The following is a 16341-nucleotide window of genomic DNA, read 5'->3' on the forward strand; positions in this document are numbered from 1 at the left end:
CCTCTGGGACATGTTTATAACAGACTTTAGTAACCCTGTACAAGCCATCTATTAGCAGCACATACCTATAAAAGAGTGACCAAATTTCCTGCATTTAACATCTGCAGCTTAACACATCCCATGTGGGTTCTGGCCTCTCACAGGTACATTGTCCTGCCCTGACGCAGCCGCATTGTTGTTAGCACCATTCGCTGCGAGTGACCCCTGCGCAGAATGGCAGCACGAGGCACAGGCTGCTCCTATGTCCCCTTCGCCCCATAAGGGACCTTCCGAGCTCCCAGTGAAGTCAGAGTCTCCCGTGATTTCAGTGGGACTTGGATCAGGCCCTGAGTCCTTACCCCAGTGCAGGGAGAAGGACCAGGCCAGCTGGCCTATGTCTGTGCAGATCTTCTGCTCATTCCCCTCCCCACAGCAGGGGACTTCAGTGGGGGATGGACTCCATTCCTCTAGCCCCCTGGGACCCATGCCAGTGCCCCGGCTGGGGGTGGCCCCACTCCTTCTCCAGCACTGTGACCTAAATTCTCTCTAAGCTGCGTGGCCATGCAGCAGCCTATTCAGCACTGTGCAGGTGCTCAGGGCTGCAGCAGGGAGAGATGCCCCTCTCCCAGCCCCGTACCTGCTGCGGCAGGAAGAGGAGTCTCTCCCCGCCGGCCCCAGCCCAGCCCCGGATCTGCCGCAGCCGAGTCCCGACCCAGCCCAGCCTGGACCTCCCGCAGACAGGGAAGAGGCACCTGGCCCCAACCCAGCCCAGCCCCAGAGCTGGCATGGCGGGGAGAGGCACCTCTCCCTCCTCAGCCCAGGTGCTGCTGCAGGGAGAGAGACCTCTCTCCCCGCCGTACCCCGGGGCAGCCTGCGCCCCACACCCCTCATCCCCGGCCCCATCCCAGAGCCCACACCCCCTGCCGGAGCCATCACCCCCCTACAGCCCAACTCTCTGACCCACCCCACAGCCCGCACCCCCAGCTGGAGCCCTCACCCCCCTACCCCAGCCCTCAGCCCCACCCCACACTCCAAACCCCTCAGCCCCACCCCCACCACATACATTTGTTATGTGCACCAAGGTGGAGGTAATGTGTCACAACTCACCTCTATATTGGCGCACATAACAAAAGTCATTCCGCACATGGGTGGGAAAAATTAGAGGACACCCGGCCTGTGACCCAGCCTGTTTGCTGAGCGACGCTCTGGGCATCCATCGATTGGCCACGTCCCAATCTGCCCAAGGCCAGGCAGGCGCAGGACAGGGCTCTGTTTCCTCACAGTGACCTTGCACCAGGGCACAGGATATTCCAACACCTGCTCCCAGAGCTCTAGGCACCTCCCTTCCCTGCAGCCTCTGAGAAAGGGCAGTATTAAAGGGCCCTTGGTCCTTGTGGTCCGTCTGACCAAGATGCTGCGGCTGCTGATCCCCGTTCTGCTTGTGGCTGGTGGTAAGAAACGGGCTAGAGAGAAGACTCTCTCCTCTGCCCCGGGGCCCCTGCCGAGAGCACATACTTAAGGAAGAAGGCCCTTCGTGCCATCTGCAGCCCCAGGACACACAGGCTCTCCTTGGTCCTCCTGTGCCTAGCCCCCCGGTTGCCCCTCAACCTCGCGGAGGTTGTGCAGGGTGCTGTCAAGGGAACGGGCCCTGGTGCCTGCCTCAGTTGTAAATGTGGAGAGGGGTTGGCTCAGGAGGGGATGAAACCCTGGGTAGGCCTACATTGGGCAAGGTAACCATCCCATGGAGAGCCGGGGCCAGGGGAGCGCCCCTCCACCTCAGGACTGGGGAGTGACTGGGGACGTCCAGGGTTGGAGAGGATGAGTTGCCATGACCACATGTCTCGCTTCCCCATTGTCCAGCCTCCTCTGCTCAGCAGAAGGGTCCGGTGCCTTTGCCATCTGTGTAATGCACAGTGCTCTCCCCCTCCAGCCCATGGGTGTGGGAGACCCACCTACTCCCCCAACACAAGGGTGGTGAACGGAGAGGATGCCGTGCCGTACAGCTGGCCCTGGCAGGTGAGTGAAATCCATCCCATTGTCCGCGGTGAGAGCCAATCAGCAGTGAGGCTCGATGCGATCGCACCAGCTGCACTAGCGCCGGGTGTTAGGGTTCAGAGCAAACTTTTTTTTTCCCACTGAAAAATCCAGCTTTGGGTTGGTCAAAACTTGACCTGTGTTTGCCTTAATTTTGATTCATTTGATTGGTCAGAAGAATATCAAAACAGTTTTTGGAGCCCGCCCCAATATTTCTTTTTGAAGCTCAATGTTTCGATTTCTCAATTCAAAGTGAATCTTTCAAAAGTACGTCCAGTTATTAAAAAAAATTAAAAGCATTTTCAAACACTGCAAAGCAAAATGAAATATTTCGTTTGACCCGTCACGGGTACATGGTCCTACCCTGACACGGCTGCAGCATTATCAATTTCTTCTTCAACTGTTTAGGTTTCTTAAAAATCTGAAAAAACATTCACTTTGGGTGGATACGAAATTCCCCCCACCCCCAAATTTTGGACTAAAAAACTCCATTATTCACCCCGCTGTAATCTCCCCAGGACTGGAGGTTGCGGGGGTTAGACCTGCACGTTGCTCTGACCACACCAAGCTCTTATGGTGATGGACAGGCTAAGCAAAGGGGGTGGGGGTGGGGTGGGGATTAAATAGTGCCCAGTTTATGGAGCAAAGGAGAGCTAAAGGAACAGGAAACTCCATCTTCTTCATGCCTTCTCCTCACAGCTGTAGAGGAAGCAAAACTCTCCCCCCCCCCCCCCCATCCCCGCAGTCCTTAGGCAACCCCCTCCCCCACTGACCTTACGGTCTGGGAGAACCAGTCCCACGTCTGATGTGCATGAAATTCTAGCAGCTGTTTTATCCGGATCCCAGCTTGTGCCTATTGTGGGTCCCGCCGTGTGCATTCCATGGCCCCTACTGACAGACTGGGCAGCCCAAGGCCAGGATTGGCACAAGCTTCTGGCTACGCTTACGGGGCTGGTTTCAGACATAGCTGAGCCCCACCCTTTGGAAATCAGACTTTGGGCTCCAGCTCGCAGCAGTCTGGGGAGGGCACGGTGGATTCCTTGCCTTTTAGCAGTTCTGTGTCTATGCCCATGTTCCAGCCCATGGCACTGACGGGCACAGGGAGAAGCAGAAAAGCCCTAAAATTCACTGGGAAGGGGCAGCAGCACCTTGGCAGAGTCTGCCCCAAAGAGCCCCCCGAAGCCCCTCCGTAGTCACTTGACATGAGCAGGGCTCTGCCAGGGGGTGGGCGTGAGGGAGTGCCAGGTGGGAACCAGAGACCAGCTGCTCCCCTCAACTCCCAGGGCATTTCTGAGTGACTGTCCGTGTGGGTCAGCCCCTCGGTGCCTGCTGCCCTCTGGTGCTGTGTGAGCAGGGAGAGGTTTGCCCCAGCAGAGTGTGTGCCATGTTAACTCGCAAAGCAGCCTCCGCCGCGTGTAACCACAGCCCCCCCGAGAGCACCCTGACTCCACAGCCGGGCCAGGCCATACTAGCACTCTGATGGACCATGGTCTCTGGCTGGTTCAGTGGGTGGGAGCCGGAAGACGGGGAGCCCTGGAGCTCCATAGCAGGTCCCCCACTGCCCTGTCTTGTCTCCTGGCAGATCTCCCTGCAGTACGAGAAGGACGGTGCTTTCTACCACACTTGCGGGGGGACCCTCATCGCTCCCACATGGGTCATGACGGCTGCGCACTGCATCTCGTAAGCCTCCTCCTTTCCCCACTGCCTAGACTCTAATGCGGCTGACGCACCGCGGGGTCTTGGGGCAGGAGCCACAGGGCCCTGGTCTGCCATGCCTAGTGCGCTGCCCCTTGCCGTGAGACCTCCCAACAGACATGCTCCATTCCAGGTAATGGGCCTTCCCAGCTCCAGCGCCTGGTCCTAGGCTGCAGTGGAGACCCCCCAGATGGAGAGAACTGAGTGACATGGAGCCCTGTAACTGACACGCTCTGCAGCCTGGGGCACGTCCCTCCACCTCTGCCATGGGGCAGGTCAATCCCAACTGCCCGCCCAGCGATGTAATTCAGAGCAGGATGTGGCCCATCAGGGCTGCCTAAGCACTAAGCATTAGCACTCTGGTTCCCAGCACACGGAGAAGCTCACCCAGGAACACCCGCAAGGGACCATGCTCCTACTGCGCCCGCCCCCTGACTCCACTGCACTCTGCCCTGAGCTCCCAGGCCTGGCTGCAATAGGTGCACACAGAGTCTGCTCCTTCGCTCCTTCTGCTTACTGCGAGCACAGGGCTATTAGCTAGCACTGCTCACCAGTGGGACCCGCGCCATGCAGAGGCTGGGCCTGGGGCAGAGGGCTGTCCCCGAGCACTCCCTCATGGCACGGCAAGGCCCTGCAGGCATATTCCCCTTATCGGCGGAGTTGGGGGGGCTGGGAGGGCATCGCCCCCCCCTCCTCCGCAAGCCTCAGGCAGGCAGCCTGAGTGTGCAGTGTAATGAGTTCTGCAGAGGAGACAGGAGACTGCTCCCATCTTGCGCCCCTGAGGCAGGGAGTCCGGATTTTGTTTAGAACAGTGATTAACAGGTGATTAAGATAAGAAAGGGCTGGTAGGAGGTTTCCTAAAGTTAAATGATCTGTTCTAAGCTTGGTGAACTGCAAAAAGTCAAGTATCAGAGGGGTAGCCGTGTTAGTCTGGATCTGTAAAAAGCAACAGAGAGTCCTGTGGCACCTTATAGACTAACAGATGTATTGGAGCATAAGCTTTCGTGGGTGAATACTCACTTCGTCAGACGCATGTGGTGGAAATTTCCAGAGGCAGGTATAAATATGCAGGCAAGAATTAGTCTACAGATAACGAGGTTAGTTCAATCAGGGAGGATGAGGCCCTCCTCTTGCAGTTGAGGTGTGAACACCAAGGGAGGAGAAACTGCTTCTGTAGTTGGCTAGCCATTCACAGTCTTTGTTTAATCCTGAGCTGATGGTGTCAAATTTGCACATGAACTGAAGTTCAGCAGTTTCTCTTTGGAGTCTGGTCCTGAAGTTTTTTTGCTGCAGGATGGCTACCTTTACATCTGCTATTGTGTGGCCAGGGAGACTGAAGTGTTCTCCTACAGGTTTTTGTATATTGCCATTCCTAATATCTGACGTGTCCAAAAAGTAAGTAGCCTAAATGATAGAAAGAAATTGTAGATTTTTCTACAATTGTTTCAACTATTCTATTCAAGAGGTGGTAACAAGTTACTACTATCTTTCTTTAAGAAGATAACTGATTTTTTAGACAAAGGAAATTCAGTAAACATAATCTACCTGGATGTTAGGAAGGCATTTGATAAAGTTCCACATGAGAAATTATTAGTTAAACTGGAAAAGATGCGGATTCATAAGAGAACTGAAAGGTGGAAAAGGAACTGGTTAAAGGAGAGACTGCAACAGGTCATACTGAAAGGTGAACTGTCAGGCTGGAGAGAGGTTACTAGTGGAGTTCCTCAGGGATCAGTCTTGGGACCAATCGGATTTAACATTTTTTATTACTGACCTTGGCACAACAAGTGGGAGTGTGCTAATAAAATTTGCAGATGGCATAAAGCGGGGAGATATAGCCAATACGGAGGAGGACCGGAATATCATACAAGAAGATCTGGATGACCTTGTAAACTGGAGTAATAGAAATGGGATGATATTTAATAGTGCAAAGTGCAAAGTCATGCATTTAGGGACTAACAACAAGAATTTTTGCTATATGCTGGGGACTTATCAGTTGGAAGTGACAGAGGAGGAGAAAGATCTGGGCATATTGGTTGATTACAGGATGACTATGAGCTGTCAATGTGATGTGACCATGAAAAGGCTAACACAGTCCTGGAGTGCATCAGGCAAGGTATTTCCAGTTGTCAAGGTTCCTTCCCCACTCTGAACTTTAGGGTACAGATGTAGGGACCTGCATGAAAACCTCTAAGCTTCTCTACCAGCTTAGATCTGCTTTTGCTGCCACTACTCCCAATGTGCTAACTCCCTTCCCTGGGTAGCCTTGGGAGACTCTTCCACCAATTCCCTGGTGAACACTGATCCAAACCCCTTGGATCTTAAAACAAGGAAAAATCAATCAGGTTCTTAAAAAGAAGGCTTTTAATTAAAGAAAGAAAGGTAAAAATCATCTCTGTAAAATCAGGATGGAAAATAACTTTACAGGGTAATCAGATTCAAAGAGCCCAGAGGAACCCCCTCTAGCTTTAAGTTCAAAGCTACAGCAAACAGAGATAAACACTCTAGCAAAAGGTACATTTACAAGTTGAGAAAACAAAGATAAAACTAACACGCCTTGCCTAGCTGTTACTTACAAGTTTGAAATATGAGAGACTTGTTCAGAAAGATTTGGAGAGCATGGATTGATGTCTGGTCCCTCTTAGTCCCAAGAGCGAACAACAACCAAAACAAAGAGCACAAACGAAAGCCTTCCCCTCACCAAGATCTGAAAGTATCTTGTCCCCTTATTGGTCCTTTGGGTCAGGTGTCAGCCAGGTTACCTGAGCTTCTTAACCCTCTACAGGCAAAAGGACTTTGGAGTCTCTGGCCAGGAGGGATTCCACAATATTGTACACAGGAGGGCTGTTACCCTTCCTTTTATAGTTATGACACCAGTAGAGACAGGGAAGCATTAGTACCATTATACAAGGCACTGGTGAGACCTCACATGAAGTATTGTACAATTCTGGTCTCCCATGTTTAAGAAAGGTGAAATCAAACTGAACAGGTGCAGAGAAGGGCTATTAGGATGATCTGAAGAATGGAAAACCTACCTTAGGAGAGGAGACTCACAGAGCTTGGCTTGTTTAGCCTAACCAATAGCAGGCTGAGGGGAGATATGATTGCTCTCTATAAATACATCAGAGGGATAAATACCAGGGAGGGAGAGGAGTTATTTAAGTTAAGCACCAATGTGAACCTCAGAACAAATGAATATAAACTGGCCATCAACAAGTTTAGGCTTGAAAATAGGTGAAGGTTTCTAACCATCAGAAGAGCAGCCATGTTTTAGCCCACGAAAGCTTATGCTCAAATAAATGTGTTCGTCTCTAAGGTGCCACAAGGACTCCTGTTCTTTTAACCACCAGAAGAGTGAAGTTCTGGAACAGCTTCCCAAGAGGAGTAGTGGAGGCAAAAAACCTGACTGGCTTCAAGACCGAGCCTGATAAATGTATGGAGGGGATGGTATGATGGCACTGCTTACAATGGCATGTGGCTCATCGGCAACTGCCAGTAGCAAAAATCCCCAACTGCTGGAGATGTGACTAGATGGGGAGGGCTCTGAGTTTCCCAGGTGTTTGCCTTGTGGGTTTTGCCCACATGCTCAAGGTCTAACTGATCACCATATTTGGGGTTGAGAAAGAATTTCCCCCTGACTCAGATTGGCAGAGACCCTGGGGGGGTTTCACCTTCTTTTGCAGCATGGGGCATAAGGTCACTTGCAGGTTTAAACTAGTGTAAATGGAGAATTCTCTGTAATTTGAAATCTTTAAACCATGATTTGAGGATGTCAGTAACTCAGCCAGAGCTCAGGGGTCTATTACCGGAGTGGGTGGGTGAGGTTCTGTGGCCTGCGAGGTGCATGATCAGACTAGATGATCACGCTGGCCCCTTCTGACTTCAGTAAGCGTATCTGAGTGAGAATATACCTGACCATTTTAAACCTAGCCAGTGTCCCATAAGTGACTTGTCACAAGATGTCAGAACATGTTAGTATCAGAGCTGAGTGGGTCTAATATTTATTTAATTTTCTTTCTTGATATAGGAATTAGGTACCGTGCTCCTGTCTGATAATTTCTAACTTATTATCTACAAAAACACTGGAGTTTTCAGTTGCCTAAGTACCCCCTGGAATCACAGTTAAAATTGCGTCAAACCCCCCCCCGCAATCTGAAATGGTGCCCCTGTGGGCAGGCACAGAATGTGTCCCCCACCCCCACCCCATGTGCGGCCCCATTGGCCTGACTGGAGCTACCCGCTCCAAATATAGAAGTCAAACTACACCCATGTCAGCCCCCGTTCTGGGTTCCCCGCCCAGAGACATTCCCCTTCTCCTGGGACCTGATTCATTTAGTTCATCTGCTTAGTGAAGCTCTGGTCCTGTTAAAAGGCTCCCAGGCCCTCTCTCCAAGAGCTCCTCCTTCAGCTGGGAGCCCCTTAACAGGCCTAATGCTCATTAACCAATTAGCTGCTGAGCACCTAACTACTGGGGGGGGGCAGGGGCTCAAGATAGGTTCAGTCCCTTTAAAGAAGCCCATCATGGATAGAGTGGCCTTGACTCTAGGATTACCATATTTCAACAATCAAAAAAGAGGACACGGGGTGCCGCTCTAGCCCCGCCCCCTCCCACTTCCTGCCCCCCTCAGAATCCCTCTACCCCCTACCTGTCCCCTGACTGCCTTCTCCTGAGGACCCCCCCACCCTAACTGCCCCCAGGACCCCACCCCCTATCTAAGTCTCCCTGCTCCCTGTCCCTTGCCTGCCCCAACCGCTCTCTACACCCCCTTCTCCTGACAGACCCCCAGAACCCCCGACCAATCTAACCCCCCCTGTTCCCTGTCCCCTGCCTGCCCCAACCGCTCTCCTGACAGCCCCCCCCGAACCCCCGACCAATCTAACCCCCCGATCCCTGTCCCTCGCCTGCCCCAACCGCTCTCTACACCCCCTTCTCCTGACAGCCCCCCCCGAACCCCCGACCAATCTAACCCCCCGATCCCTGTCCCTCGCCTGCCCCAACCGCTCTCTACACCCCCTTCTCCTGACAGCCCCCCCCGAACCCCCGACCAATCTAACCCCCCGATCCCTGTCCCTCGCCTGCCCCAACCGCTCTCTACACCCCTTCTCCTGACAGCCCCCCCAGAGCCCCCGACCAATCTAACCCCCCCATTCCCTGTCCCTTGCCTGCCCCCCCAGGCCGAGGGAGAGCTGCGGGCTCCACGTGCAGCCAAACACTGGCGCTGCTCTGTGGGGGAGGAGGGAGCGGGGGAGGGTCTCTGGCTTCTAGAGGCCCCAGTGGCTGCGAGCGGCTTTCAATCAGGCCCAGCCGTCCAATCAGCCGCGCGGCACTCTGCATGAGGGGAAGGGGGAAAAAAAGCTGAAAAAGCCGGACATGGCTGGGGAAACCCGGTTGGATGGTGACCCTACCTGACTCTCCTTAGAGGGGCCAGTCCGGCCACGACAGTGCCCCTGTGCTGTGTGTCCCCAAGTGCCCAGGGCCGGGCTGGGCCAGCTGGGGCATGTGTGCTGCTGCTGCTGATCAGGGCTAGAGGCCAACGCAGGGAGTAGGGTGATGTCTCCTGCATGGTGTGTGGGTCTCAAACCCCTCTGAGTCCCGAGGGGGCACTGCAGACTGCCCCCCACACACACACTGCCCCCACTGCGATCCCCGGGCTGTCCCCTCACAGGCTCTTGGGGGTTTCCTTCCAGTAAATCCCGCACCTACGAGGTGGTGCTGGGGGAGTACGACAGGAGCGTAGCAGAGGGCTCTGAGCAGCGCATCCCGGTGAATCCTGAGGACATCTTTGTCCATCCTCGCTGGAACTCCATCTGCGTGGCCTGCGGGTAAGGCAATGCAGGCGTGTGCCAGGCTGCGACTGCCCGCCCTTCTGCACTGCCTGGGGGCGGCAGGGCTCCCAGGGAGGGCAGCGGCAGACGGGGAACAGTCTGTTATAAGAACAGCTGGGGAGGGAAAGACACACACAGAGCTCTTCCCATGTAAGGACCCTGCGCCTGTCGCCGGTGCCCTGGGCAGCATCCTTCAGGCCACTGCAAAAGCCAGCAGGGGAACAGTGCGGCTTTATCTGCCATGCTGGCTCCCAGGCCACGGGCTCTGCTCAGAGCAGAGCAGGCCCTGGGCAGGCCTGTGACCTGACAGGGCTGGGATCTACATCCTGATCAGCACACACTGCCCTTCCTTTGGGAAGGGACCAGTGAGCGGGGCTGCGGGCTACCCTGGGCTCTCTGTGCCAGGGACATATTGTCCCCCTGTGGTGCAAGGGATGGGTTTTTAGCCCTGGGCAGTGATGTCTTCAATCCGTGGAGCAGGAGAGCAGCCCCCACATGGTCCCCTCCTGCTGCCCCCTCCCTCCTCTTGGGGGACACCTCAAGCGCAGTCTCCAGGCCTCTCTGGTCAGGCTGCCCACAAGGGAGGTCTGTCATGCTGTGGACACCTATCCCCCGGAGACCTGGACTGAGCCCCGAGCCAATGACATCCTTGGCTTCTCGCTCGGCCTGCTAGAGGATGGCTCCATGGCCAGACCCCCGAGCCGCCCGCCCTTCCAGTGAGCTCTGACGCCTTCTCTTGCAGCAATGACATCGCCCTGCTCAAGCTGTCCCGGAGGGCCGAGCTGAGTGACACAGTGCAGCTGGGCTGCCTCCCGCCCGCAGGCGAGGTCCTGCCCAACGACTATCCCTGCTACATCACTGGCTGGGGGCGCCTCTACAGTACGTGCCCAGGCGGCTCTGCCCTGGGGAGCTCTCTCGTGGGAAAGTGCAAGGGCAGCCACGCTGGTGTGCATCGTCTGGGGACACAGCTTGGAGGGATGCAATTAGTTCATTGTCCCTCTGGCTGGTTTCCTTTTCCGCTAGCACCGAGAGGCGGCAGAGATCCAGCCCCGGAGACCACTCTCTACAAGTGAAGTGCAGCATGGGCAGCTCAGGGTTTCTTCCACATGCATTGCCCCTTGCCAATGTGCCTCGATCCTGGCCTAGAGGGGCCTCCTCCAGGGGCACCAGCGAAGCTGCCAGTTTGTGTCACCGGAACTAGTTATTCTGGGACATGGTCACCTTTTCCCTACGAGCTGGATGGGCACCCCCCCACCCCCCCCTCCAGCAAGCAGCCATTGGACAGCAGTGAGCGCTGACTGGTACCCGTGGGGGGTGGGGGCGTCGAGCTGGGGAGGAAGGGGTGACAGGTTCCCTAGCTCATCACCAGCTCCTCCAACCAGCCCAGGCTCTCTCTGGTTCTGTGGGATTGTCAGGAGCAGCAGGAGCCAAACATCACCTTAGGCCTTCTCCTGCAAGGTGCTGAGTGCTCCCAGCACCCACTGACTTCCATTGGAGCTGAAGGTAATCAACAGTTCCCAAGGGTGCTCAGTGCTGCATGGGATCGAGCACCGAATGAGACAGGAGAGGTGGCACTTGAACCCAGTACTAGGGTTACCATTCGTCCGGATTTACCCGGACATGTCCTCCTTTTGTGTGCTAAAAATAGCGTCCGGGGGGAATTTGTAAAGCACTCACAATGTCCGGGATTAGCAGAGCGAGCGGCTGGGAGGGCTGCAGGGAAGTCCCGGGCTGGACTCAGGAGCAGCTGTAGAGGAGCCGGATCCGCCCTGCATTCTGAGCCGGCAGCTCCCTTGCAGCCCAGTCCGGCAGCACTGTGCAGGGCCAGGGACCGGGTTTTGTTGTGCAGGGCCAGGGACCGGGTTTTGTTGTGCTGGGGAGCTCAGCCACGTGTCCGGCTCGGCTGCACAGAGCCCAACACTCTGTTCTGAGCAGCAGGGTAAGGGGGACCGGGGGCAGGAAGGTTCTGGAGGGGGCAGTCAAGAAACGGGGGGGGCTTTTTAGGGGGAGTGGAGAAAGTTTTGGGCAGTCAGGGTACAGGTAGGGGGTAGGGTCCTGGGGGGCAGTTGGGGGGGGGTCTTAGGAGGGGGCAGTTAGGGGACAAGGAACAGGGAGTCTTAGGTAGGGGGTGGGGTTCTGGAGGGCAGTTAGGAGCAGGGGTCCCAGGAGGGGGCAGTCAGGGGACAAGGAGCAGGGGGGGGGTGTTTGGGAGTTCTGGGGGGGCTGTCAGGGGGCAGGGGTGGGGAGATGGATCGGAGCAGTCAGGGGACAGGGAGCAGAGGGGTTTAGATGGGTTGGGAGTTCTGGGGAGGGGGTGGGGAGTGGTTGGATGGGGCGTGGGAGTCCCAGGGGTCTGTCTGGGGGTGGGGGTGTGGATAAGGGTTGGGGCAGTCAGGGGACAAGAGGCAGGGAGGCTTAGATAGGGAGTGGAGTCCTGGGGGGCAGTTAGGAGCAGGGGTCCCAGGAGGGGGCAGTCAGGGGACAAGGAGCAGGGGGGGAGTGTTTGGGAGTTCTGGGGGGGGCTGTCAGGTGGCAGGGGTGGGGAGATGGATCGGCGCAGTCAGGGGACAGGGAGCAGAGGGGTTTAGATGGGTTGGGAGTTCGGGGGGGGGCTGTCAGGGGGTGGGGAGTGGTTGGATGGGGCGTGGGAGTCCCAGGGGTCTGTCTGGGGGTGGGGGTGTGGATAAGGGTTGGGGCAGTCAGGGGACAAGAGGCAAGGAGGCTTAGGTAGGGAGTGGAGTCCTGGGGGGCAGTTAGGGGCAGGGGTCCCAGGAGGGGGCAGTCAGGGGACAAGGAATGGGGGGAGGGTTGGGGGTTCTGGGGGGGCGGGAAGTGGGAGGGGCAGGGGCGGGGCTAGGGCGGGGCTCCTCCCGTCCTCTTTTTTTCTTGCTGAAATATGGTAACCCTACCCAGTACCTGGGCTTGGTGTCACTAAGTAAGGGTGCATCTTCCGTTTGCAGCTGGCGGGTCCCTCCCTGAGAAGCTGCAGCAGGCTCTGCTCCCGGTGGTGGACTATGCACACTGCACCCAGCCTGACTGGTGGGGCAGCATCGCTATCAGAGACAGCATGGTCTGCGCTGGCGGGGACATCCGATCAGGCTGCAACGTGAGTAGAAAGAGAGTGGCGGAAAATACTGGTGCAGCGCTGGCTGTGATCTGCCTGGCCAAATTACCGCATCTGATGCAGGCACCCACTAGTCAAATGTACAGTGGTGACTCAGCTGTTACCCGCGGGTCACCTGTTGTAGGCAGCACTCACTGCACCCACCTTGTGATGCACAGGAAGGTTGCAGGAGGCAGAAACCTGTCTCCACGTAGCTGTGCAGCTTGCTCCCAGGAAAGCCCATGAGAAGAGCTGAGCAGTTTCTCTGCTCAACAGCTGCTGGGTTGGGAGATTCTGAACGGCGAGTGTGATTGCGAGTAATTCACCATTTCTCCCGGTAATCGGCTGGTGCCTGCAGTTTGGCCTGTAGCTCTCACACCCAGACACGCAGCCGGCAGCCGGCACTGCCAGCCCAGCACAGATTGACTGTAAAACTGACAGCGTCTGGTCTGCTGGTTAGTTACATGTCAGCCAGTCGGGGAGGAGAAGCCAGAGCAGTGAGGCTGTAACACCAATGCTATGTGACTTGTAAATGGTACAAATGTCAGGCTGGAAATTTGCTTTGGGTGAGTAGGAGCATCTGAGTCAAGAGCTCCCTATTCACCGGCCCAGGCGCAGGTAACACTCCTGCTCAGACATTCCTGCACGGCTGATGCAAAAGCCTTGTCTTTGTTCGCCTAATCCCATGACTAACAGCAGCAGTGCAGAGAAGGGTGAAAAAATCAAACTCAGCTGCACTGGAATGTTTTCCTCCTCTCAGCCTGACCATTTCACAGCCAGTTCTGGGTGAGAGAGTTCAAGGCACTGGTTAGGCCTCCTTGTGGTGACAGCCTTGGAGATGGCCCCAGTGACGCACTGGACTTCGCCCCCAGAGCCTGGTGCACAGCTGTAGCCTCCACACTTTAGCCCAGCAGGCAGCGAGTGAGGGATCAGGGATCTGACTCGCCCTCACGCACGGGGGGTGTCTATCTTTCAGGGTGACTCTGGTGGCCCCCTTAACTGCAAGGCCTCTGATGGGAGATGGCAGGTGCATGGCATCGCCAGCTTTGTCTCTTCCCTTGGCTGCAACGCCTTAAAGAAACCCACCGTCTTCACCCGCGTCTCCGCCTTCGATGACTGGATTGCAGAGGTGAGACCCCAGCCATGTTACTGTGCGAGCAGTGGGAGGGAGGTCTGCTGCTGGGGAGGGCCAGGGAGAAATCAAATGGCCAGGCAGGGGGTCCTGGGAGGTCACCCAGAGTAAATGGACAGGACAGGGGCCCCCAGACGGACAATGTTTGGGGGCTCTCTCCATGAACAGAATTTGAGTGGTGTCCTCCTGGGGCTCTGAGCCGAGATCAGTGCCACGGGCCCCATCCAGAGATCACAGCCAGCTGTCCCGCACACAGCACTGAGCACGCGGGGCCCCTCGGAGCATGTGACGTCACCTTTGGTCCCCCTTGTGCCTCACCTCTTCCGGCAGCTGGAAACTCAGACGCAGCCCATGTCACTGCAGCACAAAATAAGGAACAGCTGAGTCTGGCCTGCAAAGGGGTTTCTGTAAGATCTGGAGCCTGGAAGAGCTGGTCTCAGCACAGCAGATACTGGAGGCAAACTAGCTCGGATGTGCTTCTCCAATGACACACGTGTGATGACCCAGAGCCGCAAGCAGGATGCTTGGTGGCCTGCAGCACCACCCGGCTCCAGGGATTGTTTGAGACAGAACATCTGTCTTGGCTGTGGCTGTGAGCTCTGTCCTGCAGTGAGCCGGGGCTGGAGGCAGGCAGAGGGAGGTGTTGGGGGGGGGGGGGGGCAGCATGGCCTAGTGGCTGAAGCATGCACCTGCAAACTGGAGTTGTTGCACTGTAATCCCAGCTCTGCTGCCCTGTGCTCTGGTTGTCCCTTTGGGCCGGATTTGGATTTCACTGCTCCCAGTGGCGGAGTTCCTCTGGAGTCAGGGCCAGGCTCCACTTTCAGTTACACCAGTGCCTCTGCTGCAGCGAGTGGCGTGACTGTCTGGATTTATACCCGTGTAACTCAGGGCACAAACCGGCTCAGATGAACTCGACAAGTGTCAAACCAGCGTCACTGAGAGCAGGCCTGGGCCTTTGGGGCCTCAGTTTTCCTAGCAGATGATTTGGGGGGCAACCATTTCCCCTTCCTTGTTGGAATGCAGCGAGAAGGGCAGACTGTGTCAGGCAAGGGCCTGGACCTGGGTAACCTCTGGCGCGTGGAGGGGAGTGTGAGTCATGCCCATGTGCTGTGGCACTGGACACCCCCACCCCAAACGGCGGGTCCTGGCCAGTGGGTCGTAGGAAGGGTCTGGGCCCCCTGCGCTCTCATTTCCCCTGGGCGGCGGCAGCAGCGTGGACGAAGCACATCTGAGGCACCTTCCAGATGGGGAGAGGCTGCGGACTCTCCGCTTGCTGGCTCTGGCCACTTCCTCCATGTGCCTGCTGCGCAGGGGATGTGAGAGCAGGGCCAGGGCAGCAGCCACAGCATGGAGGAAGCGGCTGGAGCCAGCGAATGGACAGTCAGCAGCTGGGTAGCGATTTGTGGCCTGGCCGCAGCGGCTCACTGGGGTCTGCAGGACTGGGAGAGCGAGAGCTGGGGAGAGAAAGGGGAGCAGGAGGCTGAAGGACTCAGAAGGGGAAGGGAGGGGAGAACAGGGGCTGGAGGACTGAGCAGGGGCGGGGGAGCTGCACAGGGGCAATGGTGACAAAATGCAGTTGGCGGATTGTCTTAGTAAAAAGTCTGGGAGCTGCTGGCCCAGAGGCGGAGGCTGATGATCCTGCTCCAGCCTTGGCTAAGGGAAGCAGCTTTTTTAGCTCAGGCACTAGAGGTTGCTGGGTTAGTTATGATCCTGAGGTCCCAGGTTCGAGCCACTCAGGGGCATCACGTTACACATGCACAGGGCTTCAAGCCCCCAGAATATGATTTCTGCTGTAGTTTATTGTATCCTGCCGTGATATACTTTGGTTTGCTTTTCTTTCAGACCATCGCTAATAACGCATGATAAGCTGAAAGAGCCACATCTCAGAGAAACTTTCCTGGGCAGATAATAAAACAATTGTAGAAATCCCGTTGTAGGTGTATTTCTTGGGGGATAGGGGGTTCCCTTTGTTAGGGTTAGTGCAGTGCCGATAATCTAGGGCTCTTTGCAGTTGGGCAGCATGGTGGAGGGAAGGTTGTGTAAAACGAGGAATTTTTCTGGGACTTTATGCTCTGCTCTGGCCTTCCTGTAGTTTTGAATCTGTTCTTCAAAGCCTTTCCCATATACCTAGTGGGTCTGATTCTGCTCTGCATTGTCACTGACACCCAGGCTGGGCAGGTGTAGAACACAACCACCGGTGTGACGTGCGGAAGTGACACCCAGGTCAGAATTTTCCAGAGAACTCAGCAGGATGGGAGCCTGGTGGATGCTGAGCTCTTATTAAAAGCTAGCCTCCTATGGGAGACAAGCGCAAAGCAGGCCCTACACGACTATGTATCCCACTATCAAAAGCGCAGTCTAGAGTGCGAGGCCAGACACTGGGGGGGGGGGGTGTGTGTGGAACGCAAGAGGGGCAGCTGAGCTGCTGCAGAAGAGCCCCAGTCTCTTACTCAGAACTTTGAAGCTGATTTTATTTTGTCAGTGTCATTTTGCCTGGTCTCATATTATTGGCCTCACAGTCTCTAGGGGAAAGCACAGTGTGTGCATCTCCTCGGTAATGGGAAAGAACAGT

General features: G+C 56.0%; 1 protein-coding gene across 1 annotated transcript; it reads left to right on the top strand.

Moving 5' to 3' along the window:
- The first annotated feature begins 1321 nt into the window (after positions 1 to 1321).
- Positions 1322 to 15695, top strand: LOC128826210 (proproteinase E-like). Its single transcript, XM_054009381.1, has 8 exons — positions 1322 to 1430; positions 1910 to 1995; positions 3596 to 3693; positions 9397 to 9531; positions 10277 to 10413; positions 12495 to 12640; positions 13614 to 13766; positions 15612 to 15695. The coding sequence occupies exons 1-8, from the start codon at positions 1391 to 1393 to the stop codon at positions 15630 to 15632; spliced, it is 816 nt and encodes a 271-aa protein (XP_053865356.1). The 5' UTR covers positions 1322 to 1390; the 3' UTR covers positions 15633 to 15695.
- The last annotated feature ends 646 nt before the right edge of the window (positions 15696 to 16341 follow it).

Source organism: Malaclemys terrapin, chromosome 19, assembly GCF_027887155.1.
Source record: "Malaclemys terrapin pileata isolate rMalTer1 chromosome 19, rMalTer1.hap1, whole genome shotgun sequence".
NCBI lineage: Eukaryota > Metazoa > Chordata > Testudines > Emydidae > Malaclemys > Malaclemys terrapin.